Raw genomic sequence first — 21,219 nt, 5'->3', positions numbered from 1 at the left:
CTCTGGTATTGTAAATCAGTGCCACATCTTCATGTATACAGTATTATAAACCTATCATGGGCTCAAGTGAATTATCCTCCCCTTTTTAAACTATTTCTGTTTCTGTAATAAAGTGAAGCCGCTGTTAGAAGGTGAAATGTGGAGGGGGTGTCTGTGAAGCAGCTATACTCAGATATAATGACTTTTGCAGGTTGGGATTGTAAATTATTATACACAGCACTCTGACTCCATTCTGCCAACCGTTATTTCCTCGACACATATTTTATCTTCTCTGTGTTACCTTTTTGATCACATTGTTATTCTCTCACAAGACAATTTTTTTTAGGTACACAAATGTAATTTAATGGCATTTTGATTATTGTATTGTAGTCCTTCCACTACCACAGCTGTTATGAATGCATTTTTGTCGTACATTCAATATAAAGTGCTTAATGTGTAATGTAATATTTTATGTAATGTGTGACAGTAATGCATGTTACGTAACGATGGAACTCTTTGCATATAGAGATCTGCACCAAAACATAATGGTTTCATTACTGACCCATTCAAGAAAAAATGTTTGCATTAGGTAAGGAGTGTGGAACTTTTACACCATTGAAATTTACATTAACTTATTAACATATGTGTAATTGGTACCACTCTGACAATGACCTTATTGTGCAGGTTATCCTAATGTTATGGTCATTGTGTCTGAATACGCCACCAAGTCAGCTGTGTTTTCGGATAGGTTGATAACAAAGTATCGTCTGTTTGGGGCATCGTGGGGTCAGAAGGACAGAGGCAATATGGAATTTATTGGTCAGCCATGACTTCATGCCAGCAGATCAAAGAATTATTTGTTTTATGTTTTCAGTAACATTACTACCAGGTACCATCATTTAGTTTTTCTTCAATAGATTCTGGAACAGTGAATAGTTGCAGATGGAATTTTCATCATATGTGGAGTTGAATATTGTCAGGCTTAACATGTCCATTCTGCCATAGTGAAATATCGGTTGATATAAAAACTTAAGAGACGATCTAAATATATTTGTGAAACAGTGCAGTCAGCTTACTAACTGAATCATGTTGCTACGTGAAGTCCACCTTGTGCTCATTAAATGATAACGTTAGTCAAGAATGTCCGCCCTGTTATCGTCCACCTTGCCAGCAAGCTTACATATTTTACTGCTTGCATGTACATTGTTTGTTTGCAGTGACTTGATTAAAAAAAAGTGTGGGAGCTTGACCAATGCTTTTCTAAGATCATATCTACTTGATACCATAAATATGAAGTGGAAAATCTCAGCTTTTTTCGGGTAAAATGGGGGAGTCCCAAAGGCACATTATGGTGATATTGGCTCCTAAAAGGGCACCATTAGTTACGCAAAGCACACAAGCCTTTATCCAACTCTCCGTCCTTGTCTCCATAAATTTCCTGTGCCGGTGGATGTCTTACATATTTGTAGTTTCACTGAGTCTTCCTATCCAGTTTTTCTTCTTTTTGTTTTCTTTTAGGAGTACTATTTTAGGGGGGTCTACTGAAAGCATTGAACATGTTTCATCAACAGGGCACCTGCAATAGACAAATCCAATGTGGATAAAAACTTTGATAACCACTATTGGCTTAATGGAACAAATCTCACCAACATATTTCATCAATTGCTTTTGTAGTATTTTTTTCCCCCTCCCCCTAATTGTAAAAGAGCCTTTGTGGACACCCTGCATGTTACCGTCTCAGTTATTATTTCAGACGGGCACAGAGAAGCGAGTGGCAACTGAAATGTGCTAATGGTTAAATAGTAGTAAAATCTGTGTATGCCAGTAGTAAGTGTTAGCAGCCCTCGCCAACAATGGGCATTCATTGATTTTGAAAGTGTAATGTTATATACCTTTAGGCAAAGAATTAAAATACTCATTCAGCTTCTTCACGCTGAGCCTGGACTCACTAGCCTGCACTTTTATTTAGTGTTTAATTTGCAGCCATGCCACTGTGCAAAGTGGCCCCATTAATTTGCTAGTACCGGGAGGAAGGGGCAGCTCTAACAAGTAAATTTGTAACAGTTTGGGGCATGTCATTGGATTATTAGTCTTAGTCACGTACTGTATTATTATTCACTTGACTTTCTCTTGACAGATGCTGCACTGAACAAACCCGAGCCCCTCTCAGAAGCCACTGAGATGGAGTACCTGAAGAAAGTGCTGTTTGAGTACATGATGGGGCGAGAAACAAAAGTACAATTTTCTTTTTTCTTACATAATTGTGCACAAACAATGCAAATTAATGCCTTTTTCCATCTCTGGAAATTGTTGTTGGACTGAGCTGTTGGCACTGAGTTATTTCCTTGTTTTCTTATTGCTGAAGTATGGTTTGTTATATTTTATTGATCTATTAAAATATTTCAAATAAACCAAAGCGTTCACAACTGTGGAAGCTATAACATGTGGAGGTTTAAAAAAAAAAAAAAAATGAATGAATGCAAACCCCCTCTTCTGGTTCCAGTATTTTTTTTATTTTTATTTATTGCAGTAAGGAAAACTCACATCTTGGTGAAAACGGGTAATTCAGCTATTAAACATAAACTTAAGATATTTGTCCTTTTACAGGTTTTTTTTATTGACTCAAGCACAAACAAATACATGTATATATTATTATCAAGCAAACAGTTTAAACATTAAACAGCCAAAACATTAGAAGACCAATCAGTCTGCCTTTACAAATCTATACACAACAGCAAAGTAATAGACATAATATATAATACCAAAAACTGAGCATTTGTATCATTGTAAAGAGACAGCTGCTGTACCTTACATAGTGGCCAGTGACCGTAAGTGTTGACCAATCTGTCCTGTTTAGCTAGTTTTGGCTTAATGGGAACATTACCCAATGACACAAGGGTGCCCGATGATGGCCATCTGCAGCATAGAATATGTGTCCACTTCTAATTGACATTGATCTCTCTAATTACCAGTGCTGTTGATAAGGTCCTAAAGTCAGCGGGATTTTCGCAGCAGCTTCCTGAGAGTCCATCTTAACAGCAGCATGGGAGCGTTCCTTGTGCGCAGGATGTCCTGCAGGCAGACTGCGAGCGCATATGTGTGGCATGACGCACACATTTAAAGACACGCTGGTCCTGTTTATTGTTAGCGGAGCCGTTGGGTTTCTCTGTGTAGCAGCCGTGTTCCTGATTATCCCCGTGTTTATGGCTTAGTGCATGCACCCTGGCAGATAGGCCTGGTGTTGATTATGCACATAAGGATTTTTCTCTTATTTAATGCAAATTTTTTTTCTCTTATGTGATCATCTCTGAAATTTCTTTTTTTTTGTTTTTTGATTGGATGAGTGCATCACGTGTGCATTTTAATAATGTGCGTGTGATCTTAAACTACTATTCTACGCTTGATATAAAACAGTTTGATTTGCTGATGACGTCAAACTAAAAATCAATTAAGTTTCAACTTTTATTTTTCTGTTTTGATGTCACTCACAGACGATGGCCAAAGTGATAACGTCCATGCTCAAGTTTCCTCCAGACGAGGCTCAAAAGGTTTTGGACAAAGAGGAGTCCAAAGCAACGGTAGGGCTGTTCTTTTATTTTATGTACTTTATGACCGGTAATCTGTCTAATTTACGTAAAATATAAAAGTCAGCTAGAATGGAAATCAGTAGTGCACAGACTTAAGACTAAAATGTATACTACGTCTTACACGTTTGTATACTTCACCTTGTTGTTGTAGATCTGACGGTGGTGGGAAGTACAAATACTGTACTATATTTCACATATGTGTACTCCCTCATTTAAAAACATATCTATACTTTCTACTCCTTGTTAAAATAGGCTTGTTACTTTTTTCCAACCTCTGTGGGTGAAGACACTGTAAAAAACATGTAAATAGAGAGAGGTAAAGTCAACCACGGTTAGATCTTGATTTATTGTGGTCTTGGAGTCCTATTAGGTGGGAAAAAAACAGGGACAACAGCGAAATTGGGGTTGTTGAACCAAGGAGCATTAGCGACGGTGATGCAACAGATTCAGTGTAGCAAAATATTCCAAATCCCTGGCCTTATTTGAGAGAATTTTGATATTTTCAGCTACAACAATGATTCGTGGGGAATGTGTTGTCTTGTACCAGCCTAAAAATAAAAACCACAAGCTTCTGACATCAAACATTCTCTAATCTCTCTCTAGTCTAATCTGATAGAACACACAGGAGTAATCTGTATTTTTCCAATTATCATTAGCTCATTGAGATTTTTTTTGTTTTTTTGTTACTCAGTTCACAACTTTACCCAAGCTACGAGAAAACGTTTTGATAACAAAGCAGAACCAACGCAAGCTACCTCTTAAACAAGATGTGACACGTAACTTGGGTTTTGTTTGTGTACTTACTCTTTAGGTTACTTTAATTACATATATACACTTAATACTTGAAGTACAGTCTGAGTATCTGATGTGAATTGTGAATGCCCATACATGGCTGTCGACAGAGTATAGCAGATTTAAAGTGCTTTGTTACAGAATACGATACAAACACTGTACAGACGATTTATGTTTGTCTTTCTGCAGCACTGGTTGAGCGTCTGATGCTTTGCGATGAAAATCATGCAGCCGCTGCTGAAGGGGAAGACTGCCAAGGATTTGATCAAACCCTTCTCTGCATTATCTATTTGTGTATGTATGCGTGTATGAATGGCTACTTGGATTTTATTGTGCTCTGTATAGTTTGGAGTGTGTGTGTAACACTACAAGTATGAGGGAATTCAGACACATATCTTCCATAAATCTGCATTTTGTTTGAGATTAATTTATGTTTTCGAAGGTATACTTTTCAATTCTCTAATGTGTCTATACTGATCGGTGTGCAATAAATGGTACTCTTATCACATATCAAGGCCGACGGTCAGTTGATTTATAGGTTTTCTTGTTGTGTTGTTGTCTGGTTCACGTCTTCTGCAAACCTGTAAATGCCCTTAAACTCTGGCCTCACTGCACATTTAAATTAGCCGTCTGTTGACCCTTCCCCCCCATCCCCAAGCTTTATTTTCCAACTCTGACCCCAGAAGACACTGTAATTTGTATTAATAATGGAAACTGTACTAGAGGGCTCTATAGTTATATCTTGCTATACATTTTCTGTATAACAAATTAAATCATATTTACAAAGTATCTTTAATGCCTGGCTCGTTTCTTTTGTTTGGCACTTTTGGAGCAAACTCACAAGAAGCGCCATGTTTTCATGCCGTTAAAAAGGTCACAGATCATCGTTTTCCATCTTAATAGACCTGAATTGAGAGAATTTGGTGCTTATTCTCAGCTGCCTTCAATATACGTACAATATATGTAGTCGCACCAGATTTACAGCACAATATAAATATACCCATTATACCCAAAGCTTTTATAGCAAGTATGCACTGAAAATAATTAGACCCCAAACACCTGTATATAATGCAGGCCTGATTTGACCTTTATGAAACAGGAATGCATGTTTTCCCATGCTTTTTTTGCGCATGTACGCATTCCATAATATTCCGAACGTAAGTTATAATTGTGGCTTATGTAAAAACAATTAAATAAATAAATTGTAGAAATGCATCTATTGTAGTGTCGTTATTGCTCTGTTACATGTAATAGGAGTTAAGGCATAGGTGGGTAAAAGCTACACCTGAGTCAATAAAACTCGAACGTTTTTTTTCCTCAATTGAAGCTTCAATTAGTGAATGTATTAAATTATTCCACCTTCAGTGTATCACCGTTAGAGGGAGGCAGTGTGTTCTCATTGCAGTGCCAAAAAATGTCGCCCCTCCAAAGCTCACGTGTGAGGCTATATGCTTTTGTGCTCGACAAAGTCCAACTTCCTCGCGTTTTTCTTTCACAGTAAAATCTCAGACCGCGACGAGCTACTATCGTCCTTTTCACCAAACGCTTTTGCTTTTACTTTGTTAAAGACTATCACTACTTCCTGTTCCGCCTCTGCTACTGCACGTGAGTTTGATGTTGGCTGACCGCATTAAACTGCGCGTCTTGCTGCCAGAATGCAGCAACTTGATCAGATGGACTGATAATGGAGAGAAGCTGACGCACCGTTATTCTGTCGCCCGTTCACTTTCCTCAGCGAAGCTTTTCCTAATGCCATTACATTTTACATGCTACGATAGAGCGGCAAAAACGCTCTACATTATTTGGGGAACTTTTTGACCGGCGTACAACAGCCTTATCCTTCTTGTTTTCCCCCTCATTTGGACACTTTTACTGCGTAATTACGCACGACATGCAAAAAGGAATGGCTCCTCGTCGAAGACAAAAAGCGGGAGTACAAACTATTTTACACGTGTGCCTCTCTATTTCTGTGGTTTTCTCATACAATATAGACTTGGAACATCCGTTGGTGTTCCGTGGACCTAATTCAAGTTTTTTTGGCTACTCTGTGCTGGAGCATTATCATGACAACACGCGCTGGTAAGTCCCAGTTGATGCCAATGCTGCTGTGACATTAAATTCAATACACCGCCAATGTGAAGACACTTGATTGAAGTGGAAGGGATGCTGAACGAAACATAGATTGTAATGGCAGTGTAATGACCACTCTTCATCCTCTTTCCTCTCTTGATGTGTCCTCTCAGGGTCATAGTAGGGGCGCCCAGGGCCGACTCAATCTACAGTAGTTCTGTGCAAGCTCCTGGTGCTGTGTTCAAGTGCAGAGTCCACAGCAACCCGGAGCGCCGCTGCACAGAGATGGACTTGGGAAGAGGTCAGTAGAGCTTGCAGCATCCACACCGCAGCCATGTGTTCAGTTGAGACAACAAGCTCCCACACAAGAAAAGTGCTAGACACACAGTCTCACCTTCCAAAACCTACATAAACTCTCCAAAACATCTGTTTTGTTTTATCAGACTAATACGGCCTTTTACTAGTCTTTTGTTTTTGGTACATAACCTGCAACATTCACATGAGACAAGAGGCTTCTGTGGGCAGAGGTTTTTCCCGCTAGTTTCTTGGATAAATATGATTTATTCCCTGGCTAATATTTTCAATGTGTACAAGCCAAAATAGCTGAGCTTCCACAACACACCACCCACTGTGCACCCTCATGCTCTGTTCTTGTGGTGAAGAACACCGGGGTGCGTGCATGGCTTTGATATAATCAGTGTGCCACCAAAAACACATGCTGAGTTACAGAAAGTATCTTCTTGATCATTTCAGACACGAAAGTGTTGAAAATTGACTAACCTACGTCCTGAAGTGTAACATTACTCTAACCAAATTTTCAATATCCTGTATTTAAGAGAAAACATGTTGGACAGACAGTAGAACATTGCAATGATGTAGCTTTGTCACTAATTCTGATTTCCATAAACATCCTGTAAGCTATTTTAAAACAAACCTTATACAAACACACATGCCATCATGCTTGAAAAATATCGACTGTCATGCATTCATCTTATCACAACACAATCAAATCTACAAAGTCCAACAGAAGCCGTTCCTGTGATACGGCTTGACTTTCAAGTTGTTCTAATTTCAAAACAATTGTACCCCTCGAAAACCATTACATTCAATTAATTTGCTCGATGCTTAAACTGCTGCCATCATAAAAGCTTAATTAATGCTACAGGAGCTCTTTTAAGTAACATTTTCACATTCTAAACTATCATATAAATGTAAAAAGAAGTTCGCCACTGCGTAAAAAAACTAAAAGTCAAACTTTTTAAAAACTTTCTTTGAAGATGCTTGCAAGACATATGAAGAGTAAAAATGTGTAATTTTTTTGTTCAGCTTCTCTGGTATTGGTAGTCAGTATAAGGCATTATGCTTATCTTGATGCCATTTACTGTATCTTAGCATCTGTTTGTTAAAATTAGCTTGTGAATGTGATATTTAATTAATTGCATTGCTCATATTATACTGAGCAGCCAGACCCTTTCATATATATATATATATATATATATATATATATATATATATATATATATAGACCATCGCACATTTTTTAATCACTGTTAGCCTTCTGTATGATCACAAAAAAAAGAAAGAAAAAGCAAACCACACTCACGGAGTTGAATGCTTTTGAAGATTTGCTGATGTCTTGTGTGACGTCAGACATCACAAGGGTTTGGAATCCTGAGTTTTGAGGCCTATTTGTCTTTAAATCTTTCTTTGAACTCCAAATTGTACCATTTTTGGAGGATTTGCCGTGAGAAATTCCACTGTACATGTAGAGTATGCTCTTGGCTTATGGCTGTGCAGCTACCTAGCGACCACATTTAAACAAACAACGTTCCTGTTTATAAAGCGTCAGGATATTGTTTGCCAAACTGACAGGACAGGACCCAGAAGTATGACAATAGCCGACAAGTTTTTTTTCTGTTAGGGATCCTTTGTCCTGTTGTTGTGACGTCTGCAAACTGCTCTCATTGTCCCATCAGGAAACAAGCCCCGAGAGTCTTGTGGGAAGACATGCCAAGGGGACAGAGCCGATGAGTGGATGGGAGTAAGCCTGGCCCGTCAGAACACAGCCGACGGCAGAGTACTGGTGAGTTGATTAACGAGAACTGGCTTGATTACAACGACATCATTGTTTCAAAAAATAGTCCCAGTATGTGGTTTAACATCACTTCTTGGTATTTTCTCTTTAAGACAACAGTTGCCTTCTGTAAGTTTCTTATGACATGCCTGGGGCAGTTTCATGTCATTTCAGTTTTATTTTACAGCACCGTTATTCCCAGGGACTTTTTATCATATGTTTTAGGATGCTGTTCCTTAGGCACGGAAGAAACCAAACAACACTTTGACATGAGAAAAAAAGAGAATTTTGGTTTAGTCAGTACTTGGTTTCCAAACAGAAGGTGGCAGAAAGTACTGACTAAAAATTGTGGAAATTGGTACTGTGTGTTGAAGAGTTCACTTTTGAGGGGCTCGTGAACAAATCGCTGTGTACAGTCCCTACCACAAGTCCCCCAGTCTGACGTCCCTCAATTTGTGTCATGGCCGTTGCATGCTAAATGTACATTGGCGTTTTCCCCCCCTAATGTTTATGGTGGAGTCTTAGAAGGAGAGTGTTATTTAACATAACGGTCTTTATTTATTCTTTCTTCTTTTGGAGAGAAAAAGCCAAAGAAAAAATAAAACACTATGCCCTCCGAGGTAATCCTATGATGCTCCCTGAGCGCAAGTCAAGTCAAGATGCATTGACATCTTGCATTGTATGACCTCAGTGGCATTCAGCATTTGATTCTACTGTATTTCTTCTCAACATCAAGCCTTTCTAATACACACACTGAAATACATGAAACTTCTAAATTTCAGTCATTGAGTTTATTATGAGATTTTTTCATTACAATTTTACTTATGTAACTTTTAATTTGCATTAGCACAGTGTTATGTACATCTGCCTCATACTCGTGGTTCAAATCTCCATTGGAAAATCTCTGCGTGGAATATAAACATTACACACAATATAGCTGAAAAAGTGTTTGCCCCCTTCCTGATTTCTTTTTTTTTTTTTTTTTTTTTTTTAATGTTTGTCACTTAAATGTTTCCCATCATCAAACAAATTAAAATATTAGTCAAAGACAACACAAGTAAACACAAAATGCACGTTTTAAATGAAGGTTTTTATTGTTAAGGGAGAAAACAAGTCCAAACCTAAATGGTACTGTGTGAAAAAGTGATTGCCCCCTAAACCTAATAACTGGTTGGGCCACCCTTAGCAGCAACAACAGCAATCAAGCGTTTGCGATAACTTGCAATGAGTGTCTTGCAGTTCTGTGGGAGAATTTTGGCCCACTTATCTTTACAGAAGTGTTGTAATTCAGCCACATTGGAGGGGTTTCCAGTATGAGCCGTCATTTTAAGCATCTCAATAGGATTCATGTCAGGAGTTTGACGTGGCCACGCCAGTATCTTCATTTTGCTTTTCTTCAGCCATTCAGAGGTGGACTTGCTGGTGTGTTTTGGATCATTGTCCTGCTGCAGAAGCAAAGTTCTTTTCAGCTTGAGGTCACGAACAGATGGCCGGACATTCTCTTTCAGGATTTTTTTTAGTAGACAGCAAAATTCATGGTTCCATTTGTCACAGCAAGGCTTCCAGGTCCTGAAGGAGCAAAACAGCCCCGGACCATCACACTAAAACCACCATATTTTACTGTTGCTATGATGTTCTTTTTCTGAAATGCGGTGTTATTTTTACGCCAAATGTAATCGGACACACACCTTCCAAAAAGTTCAAACAGTTCACACAGAGCCATGTAGGTTTTGATTTTTTTCCCTCCCTTAATAATAAAAACCTTCATTTAAAAAGTGCATTTTGTGTTTACTTGTGTTGTCTTTGACTAATATTTACATTTATTTGATGATGGAAAACATTTAAGTGAGACAAACGTGCAAAATAATAGGAAATCAGGAAGGGGGCAAACACTTTCACACCACTGGATTTGCTTCATTATTTTTCTACACTCGTTGGCTGGGACAAATTACGCAGTTCAGTTACTAAATGAGCCACTGAGAACTAAAGTGGGCTCACTACCTTTTTTGTCATTTTGCAGGAGAGTGATTTAAAGTGTTGGAAAGCGTTTTCAAATTGGACAGTGCGTGGTCTTGTCTAATGTGCACTGGGAGGTCATCCCATAGTTTGGGACCAGAAATAGAAAAAGCTCTTTTCTCTCGGAGCTTCTGCTTATCTGGAAGATCTGAATATAAATCTGTGAGATTTATACCTTGGTGATTTATATGACAAGGTTACTTCTTCTGGATCCATGTTTTTACTGAAATTATGGTTTTCCTCAGATTGTAGTTTATTTCAAACATAATCAACTACCGTATTTTCACGACCATAAGGCGCACCGCATTAAAAGGCGCAGTCTCAGTTACGGGGTCTATTTCTGTATTTAACACATACATAAGGTATTATTGTGTAAAACATACGCTAGCTTAAAACATGCATGCACGCTAAAACAATGTTTTTAAAAAGGCAGCGGGAGCAAAACTGAGTTTGGTTGTACTTTATTGAAGTATTTAACAATGTACTCATGTTATTTTTTTTATGAATCCTCATTCATAAATCCATCAAAGTCCTCATCTTCTGTATCCGAAATGAACAGCTGGGCAAGTTCTCAATCAAACACGCCAGGTTCCCTCTCGTACTCGTCGGAGTCAGTCTCGTTGCCGTGCGGCTCCTCAGAAATGATGCACGGCTTTTACGAAAGCTCGAACAACAGTGCAAGCAGACACGTTAGCCCAAGCATCCACAATCCATTCACAAATTGTGGCGTAACTCGCACGGCGCTGCCTCCTAGTCTTGGTAAAGCTGTGTTCGCCATCTGTCATCCATCACTCCCACGCCGCTCTCAACTTCACTTTGAACGCCCTGTTTACACCGATGTCCAGCGGTTGGAGTTCCTTCGTCAAGCCTCCCGGAATGATGGCAAGCTCCGAGTTATTGCACTCAGTCGAATGGTGACTCTAGAGACGCTTCTCCCGGCTGTTCTTTGCTCATTAATCCATTTCTTGAGTTGGTCTTCCAACTCGGGCCACCTCGCCTCGTTTCCGCGGAAACTCAGCTTCGTCTTCTTGACTTGGCGAAGCTCGTTTTCCTGCTTCCTCCACTTGCGAACCATGGATTCGTTGATCTTGAATTCTCTCGCAGCTGCTCGATTCCCATGTTCCTCCACGTAACTGATAGCTTGCAGTTTAAACTGTGCTACGTGAGCGTGTCTCTTCGTAGGTACCATTTTCGGGGGTCCTTAGCCAAACCAATGCCCATACCGGAACTATATACCTACTGGGGGCGTGTCTTTAGCCTCCTCTGTCATGCGCACCCTTCCCCCTTTAACGTCCGCATGCTGTCCTCAGTCACGTCCGCCTTTCCTCTATATAAGCAGCGTGTCGGCAGGAAATGTCAGTCAAGCAGAGCGCTCATTAAAGTCACACAACAACATTTACAGATTTTGGAACTTGGTGCACACACACAAGGCGTGCTGCATTATAAGGCACGCCACATTATAAGGCGCCCCGTCCATTTTGGCGAGAATTTAAGACTTTTAAGTGCGCCTTATGGTCGTGCAAATACGGTACTTACTTTCTGAGTGTTCCATCCATTTCTGAATCTCACTTTTTGGGATGTTTTTGCAGAAGGCAAAGCTTGGCTTCATGGGTGCAGCTGTCTTGAAAATGGGAGTCGGTCGAGTTGTAGCACTGATGAATCAGGAAAAGTCCTGGGTGCAATAGTGTACTGCAAGTATATATCAAAATTGGAATGAAACCTTGATTTGGACCAATGTGTTATTTGAAACATATGCATTTCCTCTAAATATTTCTACACTTAACTAAAGCTAAACTAAAGCTTAAAAAGCCTCATCAGCTTGCATGTACAGTTTGTGTCTTACCAGTTGTATAACTACTAAACATTGTGAGGTTTTAATATTCAAAGTAGTTGAGAGAGGACTGTCAAAAGAAAAATAATTTTGCATCTACAACAGGTATGTTCACATGATAGATTAGCAGGTTTGTCTAGGCTTCAACCCCTCTGAGGTGGATCTTTATTAATCTCGAGACACCTCTTACAATGGGTTTGCAAGTCAGTCATGCAAGTTTCAAAATCATTGTGAGTGACTCAGATTTACTGTAAATACTCATTGGCTTGAACACCCTTCCGGCTGACTTCCAGCTCAGGGAGGAAAAATTGGAGGAATCTTTCTCTCTCAGACGATGTCCAGGTCCTTCTTAGGCCTGTTCAACCTGTATGAATATATTTTTGTATACACACTGGTGGAATCTGTTGGAATGACTTTGTATCAAGCTATTACCCCTGGCTCCAGTGTCAGGAATGTGAGTGAGAAGTTACACAACCTTTGGCTGCGATGTGTTGCGGCTGTCTCGATAGGTATATGATAAAAGAGAGGTGTTGACTTTCCATAGCCCATGTGTTGCTAAACTGCTGTAAAGCCCTTTTTAACATTTTTTTTTTCCTCGTCATCTGAATGAGCTCATATTACAACACATCAGGGGAGAACTGGCTGCTTGGCACATCTTTCTTCCAAGCCTCTCACTGAACAAGAACATGACAATAGCTGTGGCGCCACTTAAGATTCTTTCTTTCAGGTCATTCTAGTGCCACTTAAGTTTATGATGGAGTAGTTACAGGTGAGGTGAATTAAGTCTGAATATGAGCGCAAATGGTTATTTCCCTGTATGTGTAAAGCGATTTACTGGGGAACAGTCAGGATTTGCCTAACTTAATCCACCTCTTAAAGGTGCCATATTTTACCATCCCAACTTTTTCTAGTATTTGGGATGTAATATTGGCTCTATGGTGCCTCAGTAAACAGCCATTCATCCATCCATCCATTTTCTATTCCGCTTACCCTCACTAGAGTCCGCTTATCCTCACGAGGGTCGCGGGCGTGCTGGAGCCTAATCCAGCTATCTTCGGGCGAGAGGCGGGATACACCCTGAACTGGTCGCCAGCCAATCGCAGGTCTCTCAGTAAACGTGAAATATCAATTAAAATCGTCCAGGCATTCCTGAATTTCATACGTTTTTCTGCCGAGAGGCCTGAAATCAGGTCATTGGAATTTCTCGAGCTTATCTACGTCACTAGCGAATATCTCTGCCTTCCCTTTCCGCTCCCGAGCCAGTGCTGTCAACATAACAAACACGTGTGCTCTCACAATTGGGTCTTCTACACGGAGGCAACCAATCAGAGGAAAGGGGGCGGTTTTAGCCAAATATGGACAAAGCAGATACAAAATGGGGTCAAACAGAAGTAGCTATCAGAGGGGCCTTTTCTTGACACTGAACACTTGTGAACCCGGGTCCTCAGAACGGTAAGGCAGACATCTTACCGGTGCCGCGAGACTAGAATAAATCAATCCAATTTCATGGACCATATATTACAATCTAGATGGTAAACGTAGGTCCGTGCTTCTGATGGTGTTCAGGCCAGCAGAAAAGGCCTCGCTGGATCTGACTTTCTGCCATTGGCACTAACATGAGTGGTGTCCTGGCGGGTCCACCAATATTATAGACCACTAAAGATGATCCAGGGTCATCATAGCAGTGAACGAGACACTATTCTCCCGATTACAAGCCAGTGTACCATACAAATGATTTCAATGTTATTTTAAGGTCAAATGTTTGTTGCTTTAGGCTTTTGTATTCCTTAAATTAGATACAATTCCTCCTCACTGCATGTTGCATGCTGTGAGGGCTGCATCTGAGCTATGCACCCTGCAGAGTGGAACTTCCGCCTCCATTGAAGATGGTTCCACATCCTCCGAGACCCACTGACTCCAGCCCAGCGCGAGAGTGTCTTGAGCAAATACAATGCGGTCGAGGTCAATCTGCTTTCTGTACCCAGATTAAAAAAGTAAAAGTTGTATTTTATTTCCCGCAGGCCTGCGCCCATCGCTGGAAAAACGTCTACTATGACTCGGAGCATATCCTTCCGCATGGATACTGCTCCATCATCCCATCAAATCTCCAGGGCAGGACGCAGCCGCTCATCCCATGTTATGAAGGTATCGTGGACCACATGACATGTTATAATTTCAGATGTTGTCTCTTTTACATGGCAGAGGCAGCCCACCTCGTTTTATTTAAAACAACAATTCTTCTCATCTTGCAACATGGAAGCGAGCCCATAACATTGCACCATTATTTTACTCATTAAAAGTAAAAGGCATAGCGTTAAATAAAGTGGACCCTCCAAATGCAAACACAATTCTTCCAAGTTGTTCCAATTTAAAAACAGTGTTTACTGCATTAATTCTTCCCAGGTCAAACCGTTGCCATGACCTACACACACAAATGCTGCCCTAAATTAATCCCCTAAACTTAGCCTCACACGAGCCAGCCAATATTTTACAATATGCATAAACATATATATTGATATATAATTATACATAGTGTACAGAACATCAAGACACAAGATAGAGCATTGTTGGAATGTCAGTCCTAAGTAAATATTTTAACATAATTGATTTATTCTTTCAAGAGTTATTATTAATATGTGCAGTTGCAATGCCTTGATTTTAGTGAGGTTAGTACAGAGCCATTGAATGAAATTGTACTAATAATTCCTTAAATTAAAAGGTCTTAAATAATACAGTATAAGATGCTCAATATGAAATAATCACTAAAACTTAACGTATTCTAGCGTGAATATATGGGGCCAGTGCAGGTTCTGACAGGGCCACCGTAACTTGGCTCATGGTGGTCCGATAGGCTTAACGTTGGACCTTGAGCACCGTGATTTTATTGATCACCACAAACACACACACGTTACAACATGTTACATCAAATTAGAATAGTAAAGTCCAGCAGGCCATATCAAATGCTGGGACTATGACAGGAAAAGCTAAGGAGTTGGTTAACATGATAATTAAAAGAAAGTTAGAAATGTTGTGTGTCCTGGAGAGCAGGTGGAAAGGCAGTAAGGCTAGTAGAAGCTTAGGGACAGGGTTCAAATTATGTTACTAATGGGAAGAGAAATTTAGTAGGGGTTATTTTAAAGGAAGAATTAACAAAGAATGTCTTAGAGGTGAAAAGCGTGTCAGATCGAGTGATGAGTCTGAAACTTGAAATTAAGGGTGTTATGTATAATGTAATTAGTGGCTATGCCCCATGTATGTTAGACTCGTACAGGACATGTACGAGGGCAGCAGAACAGTGGTGAGGTGTGCTGTAGGTGTGACAGATGAGTTTAGGGGGGAGGTGGGACTGCATCAGGGATCAACCCTGAGCCCCTTGCTGTTTACAGTGGTGATGGATAGACTGACAGAGGAGGTTAGACTGGAGTCCCCATGGACCATGATGTTCGCAGATGACATTGTGATCTGCAGTAAAAGCAGATAGCAGGTGGAGGAACATTTAGAAAGGTGGATGCATGCACTGGAAAGGAGAGGAATGAAGATTAGCCAAAGTACAGTAAAAGAGAATACAGTATATGTGCATGGATGAGAGGGGTGGAGGGGGAAGAGTGAGGCTACTGGGTAAGCGATAGCGAGGGTGGAGGACTTTAAATACTTGGGGTCAACTGTCCAGAGCAATGGTGAGTGTGGTAAGGAAGTGAAGAAATGTGTCCAACGGGTGGAGGAAGGTATCAAGTGTGTTATGTGACAGAAGAGTCTCTGCTACGATGAAGGGCACTTTTTAAAAGACAGTGGGGAGGCCAGCCATGATGTACGGATTAGAAACAGTTACCCTGAAAAGACAACAGGAAGCAGAGCTGGAAGTGGCAGAAATGAAGATGTTCAGGTCCTCTCTAGGAGTGACCAGGTGGGATAAAATTAGAAATTAGGTCATCAGAGGGACAGCCAAGGTTAGATGTTTTGTAGACAAAGTTAGGGAAAGCAGACTTCGATGGTTTGGCTACGTCCAGATGTGCCATTTGTAAAGCTGCTCACGCCAAAAATAACATCAACATTTAGTCACATTTAGCTTCAAAACATGTTTAAAAAATTGGTGTGAATTTTCCAGAGTTACTTTTCAGCACATTTAGAACAATATTTGTCAATTTATAGTTGAATCCAAATATTAAATGGCACACCGAAATCTCCAATTTAAATGTTAAATATATATCTAAATATAAATCTTCAATCAAAATGTCAAATATATATATATATATATATATATATATATGTAAATGTTAAATATATAGAAAATATTTATATGTAAATTTAAACAATTGTTAAATATATATATATATATATATATATATATATATATATATATATATATATATATATATATATATATATATATAATGTTAAAATCTATTTCTAAATATAAATCTTAAATTTATATATAATTATTAAAACTAAATGTTAAAATATATTTAAATGTTAAATGCTAAATCTAAATGTTTTCCGTCGAACTAAATATTAGGTAATATACAAGTCTACACTGCCAAGAAATGGAAATACCAAAATAAAAGCTGTGTGTTTGTAGTGTCAAATAACAACATAAAAAAATATATATATAAAAAACCCATCTTACACATGGAAAATAGAGAATTGGAAATATATTATCACTCCCTGAAATAACAAACCAGTTATGGAAACTTTATTTGACGAGTACTTTGAGTATTTAGTGTCACTTTTATGAAGAAGTGTCGCGTGGAAGTTGCGGGGCGGGAGCCTGGGAAGCAAAGGGAAGAAAAGAGAACCAGCCAGAGACCGGTGCTTCCCACTGGCCTGCCCGCCTCAGAGTGCTTACTCGCTGTCCGCAAGAGAGCGGACGTCTGCCCTGCAGGTGGATTTGGAAAAGCGGGTGAGGGCAGAAAAAAAGACCTGTTGCTGCTGCTGTGGTTCTTTATATATATATATATATATATATATGTTTTTTTTTAACATTTAAATATACAGTGGGTACGGAAAGTATTCAGACTCCCTTAAAAGTTTCACTTTGTTATATTGCAGCAATTTGCTAAAATCATTTAAGTTAATTTTTTTCCCTCATTAATGTACACACAGCACCCCATATTGACAGGAAAAAAAATTTATTGTTGAAATTTGGGAGATTTATTAAAAAAGAAAAACTGAAATATTACACAGCCATAAGTATTCAGACCCTTTGCTGTGACACTCATATATTTAACTCAGGTGCTGTCCATTTCTTTTGATCATCCTTAAGATGGTTCTGTACCTTCATTGGAGTCTAGCTGTGTTTGATTATACTGATTGGTCTTGATTAGAAAAGCCACACACCTGTCTATATAAGACATTACAGCTCACAGTGTGTGTCAGAGCAAATGAGAATCATGAGGTCAAAGGAACTGCCCGTAAGATCTTAGAGACAGAATTGTGGCAAGGCACAGATCTAGCCAAGGTTACAAAAAAAATTCTGCTCCACTTAAGGTTCCTAAGAGCACAGTGGCTTCCATAATCCTTCAATGGAAGACATTTGGGACGACCAGAACCCTTCCCAGAGCTGGCCGTCCGGCCAAACTGAGCAATCGAGGGAGAAGAGCCTTGGGGAGAGAGGTAAAGAAGAACCCAAAGATCACTGTGGCTCAGCTCCGGAGATGCAGTCGGGAGATGGGAGAAAGTTCTAGAAAGTCAACCATCACTGCAGCCCTCCACCAGTCGGGGCTTTACGGCAGAGTTGCCCGACGGAAGCCTCTACTCAGTGCAAGACACATGAAAGCCCGCATGGAGTTTGCTAAAAAACATCTGAAGGACCCCAATATGGTGAGAAATAAGATTCTCTAGTCTGATGAGACCAAGATAGAACTTTTTGGCCTTAATTCTAAGCGGTATGGGTGGAAAAAAAACAGGAAATGGTCATCTGTCCAATACAGTCCCAACAGTGAAGCATGGTGGTGACAGCATCGTGCTGTGGGGGTGTTTTTCAGCTGCAGGGACAGGGAGACTGGTTGCAATCGAAGAAAAGATGAATGCGGCCAAGTACAGGGATATCCTGGACAAAACCTTCTCCAGAGTGCTCAGGACCTCAGACTGGGCCGAAGGTTCACCTTCCAACATGACAATGACTCGAAGCACTCAGCTAAAACAACAAAGGAGTGGCTTCAGAACAACTCCGTGACTGTTCTTGAGTGGCCCAGCCACAGCCCTGACTTAAACCCAATTGAGCATCTCTGGAGGGACCTGAAAATTGCTGTCTACCAATGTTCACCATCCAACCTGACAGAACTGGAGAGGATCTGCAAGGAGGAATGGCAGAGAATCCAGGTGTGAAAAACTTGTTGCATCATTCCCAAAAAGACTCATGGCTGCATTAGCTCAAAAGGGTGCTTCTACTAAATACTGAACAAAGGGTCTGAATACTTATGGCTGTGTGAAGATGTAGTAGATAGGCTTACATGGAAAAAGATGACACGCTGTGGCGACCCCAAATGGGACAAGCCGAAAGGAAAAGAAGTACTTATTTTATTATTGTTCACTAACTGTTGGTTTATATATTTAAGCACAGTAAGTGAGTTTTGTGTTCTGATTTATGACCTGCCTCATTGTCGCAAAATTGTGAAATCTAGTGCGTAATGCATGTCATTGCTCTTTGAAGTAAAGAATATCATATAAAAGCCACAATGCCTCATCATCGTCGTCTGCCCAAAACATTTTGCCACAATTGACTAAAAACTCAACCTGGCAAAGCGACTAGTGGGAGAGGCAATGTGACTAGCCACTGCTGAAATCCACCAGCGTGCACTAGTGGCCGGTGTTTACGTAAACCCTGATAAGGACCCAAGGGCATTTAGGTTGTGTTTTTTTCTTAAACCCTCAATCGTGTTGGGGACCAGCTTCTTTACGACTTATGAGTGTGCGATAACATTTTTGTCATGTGATCTGCGTGCATTGAGCTGTCACAGAGCCACACGTCTCCTTTTGAGCCTCTGAAAACAGGTAGAGTGAAGTGTGATCTCCCTTCTGCAAGTCCAACAAAAGTACACTTTAATTTGATCCATGCCCGCTATTCCAAAAAGATAGAATGCATTTGTACTGCCAGTGTCGTTTACTGAGTCTCACGTCCTTCCTTAACTTACGATTTGCAGCAGTGGCAAAGCAAGACTTGTGATTTGTGTTATATTCAACTTACTGTGCACTTTCAGCTGATCCATGTTGAGCTTTTTTTGTAACCTGAGAGCGTCCCCCTCAAAGTGAGTGGTCTGGTTGGATGTTGCACTTCTCCTTTCTGCCTACGCTCTGCTCCCCCAGATTCCTCTTGGATGTGACTAGCTCCTTGACTAGCTCCATATGGAATGGCGAGAGAGAAAACTCCAGTAAATGTTGGATCACGCACACAGTGAAATAATTTGTGGTTTGTTTATTGTGTCCAGATTATAAGCAGAAGTATGGGGAAGAGCACGGCTCCTGCCAAGCTGGGATAGCGGGAGTTTTTAGAGAGGTCAGTAACAGTACTTGTTCATCTTCTTAATCTCCCTAACACATACAATGGACAAATGATGTGTATTTAATGTTTTCATAGTGTATACTTAAAATGACTCCTTGCCTAATTGCTCTCCTCAAAGTGTTTTATTTGAACACTGCGAAAGTCAATTTTTGCTCCTTGACTCTTTGGGATCTTGAGAATATTTTTCATGTTTGCTGACTAGGTCTTTTAAGATGTGAAATGAAATGTGGAAATCGAACTTGTAAGATAATAAGGCATTCATGTTGCCTGATCACTGCCAACTTACAGTATCCAGTTTCCATTGGCTGCAGCAGCCTCTATTCACCTATGGGGTACTTCCAGGCGATAAAACGATGAAGAAAACACACGTTTCCCTTTTCCCAATATAGCGGGGTTGCAATACCGACCGATGACATCATCCACTGTCGCACAATAGCTTTTTGTACAGCACTCCATCCTTAAACAGCCGCAGTGAAGCCCAAGTGAGCAGAACAGATGAGGTCAAACTGCTTCTATCTGTGAAATGTACTGTAGTGTGCATATAAGGTATACATTAAAATGTGACCAACAGAGTGACCAACATTAAGTTTTCTATACATTGACAATATAATTCTTTCCTGGTACTTAGAAGCAGTCAGTCTCGAATTGCAATCACATTCAATTTAGGCAGAGGCGATCATTGACGTCTTCGTTTGAAATAAATGTTACTCCCATCGATGATAAAATGTGATGTTTTAAATCATCTTAATTACTGTACATACTTGTTACTGGTTGAAGCGCGGTACTGTTACTTTACAATTCTTAACAGTCATACACGTGTAAAAATAAGTTCACCAGTTAATATTAAGACGCTATGATGAAAACGTAATGCATTGTATGTCATTTAAAAAAATAAAATGGTCAAACAAGTGTAAAAAGAAGCTAACCACTAAAATGTAAACAACAATAATACACTCTGCCTTAGCATTGCTAATTGGCAAAGCATTTTCCCCAAAACTGACGAGATCCAACAATAAATTCGGGAAAGGCTGATTCAGTTCCATAGAACACAATATACAGATTAATCAGTGTACATGCAGCATATAGATCGAAATATTTACTGTAGAATATTACACGCATTTCAATAGAAATAGAAATAGATAGATTTTGGATGTAGATGTTGGTATGCCTGAGCCAGTTGTTCGGAAGATGGGTCAAAATTGTTAATATTAACTTCATGCACACATTTATAAGAAAAGCGTGTTTTTCCAATGAGAAATCTGGAAGCAGTAAAAACACAGCTGCCAGTGGAAAGCTGCTTGAGCATTTTTTCGATATCTCTGATATCCAGCTCAAGGTCTGTATACTAGTATGCTGTTTGTCTTCACTTGTA

At 39.8% G+C, this 21,219-nt stretch overlaps 2 protein-coding genes and 1 long non-coding RNA gene across 3 annotated transcripts in view; 2 read left to right on the top strand and 1 right to left on the bottom strand.

Annotated features, from left to right (window-relative positions):
• Positions 1 to 5,147, top strand: part of golga4 (golgin A4) — a 41,192-nt gene extending 36,045 nt beyond the window's left edge. The window contains exons 23-25 of the mRNA XM_061788900.1: positions 2,117 to 2,214; positions 3,471 to 3,557; positions 4,548 to 5,147. Of these exons, the coding sequence (XP_061644884.1) occupies positions 2,117 to 2,214; positions 3,471 to 3,557; positions 4,548 to 4,565 (203 nt within the window). The 3' untranslated portion in view covers positions 4,566 to 5,147. The remainder of the gene's footprint in view (positions 1 to 2,116; positions 2,215 to 3,470; positions 3,558 to 4,547) is intronic.
• An 837-nt stretch (positions 5,148 to 5,984) lies between these two features.
• itga9 (integrin, alpha 9) overlaps positions 5,985 to 21,219 on the top strand; it is a 62,448-nt gene continuing 47,213 nt past the window's right edge. The window contains exons 1-5 of the mRNA XM_061789995.1: positions 5,985 to 6,437; positions 6,602 to 6,729; positions 8,405 to 8,511; positions 14,371 to 14,494; positions 19,774 to 19,841. Coding sequence (XP_061645979.1) covers positions 6,250 to 6,437; positions 6,602 to 6,729; positions 8,405 to 8,511; positions 14,371 to 14,494; positions 19,774 to 19,841 — 615 coding nt within the window. The 5' untranslated portion in view covers positions 5,985 to 6,249. The remainder of the gene's footprint in view (positions 6,438 to 6,601; positions 6,730 to 8,404; positions 8,512 to 14,370; positions 14,495 to 19,773; positions 19,842 to 21,219) is intronic.
• Positions 16,907 to 20,272, bottom strand: LOC133485757 (uncharacterized). The gene is made up of 3 exons (XR_009790796.1): positions 20,134 to 20,272; positions 19,533 to 19,680; positions 16,907 to 17,222 (listed from the first exon to the last, which is right to left on the bottom strand). It is a non-coding gene; the product is annotated as an uncharacterized LOC133485757 (long non-coding RNA).

The sequence above is a fragment of the Phyllopteryx taeniolatus genome, chromosome 11 (genome assembly GCF_024500385.1).
Source record: "Phyllopteryx taeniolatus isolate TA_2022b chromosome 11, UOR_Ptae_1.2, whole genome shotgun sequence".
NCBI classification, from domain to species: domain Eukaryota; kingdom Metazoa; phylum Chordata; class Actinopteri; order Syngnathiformes; family Syngnathidae; genus Phyllopteryx; species Phyllopteryx taeniolatus.
This window is presented reverse-complemented; position numbering and strand designations above follow the sequence as displayed.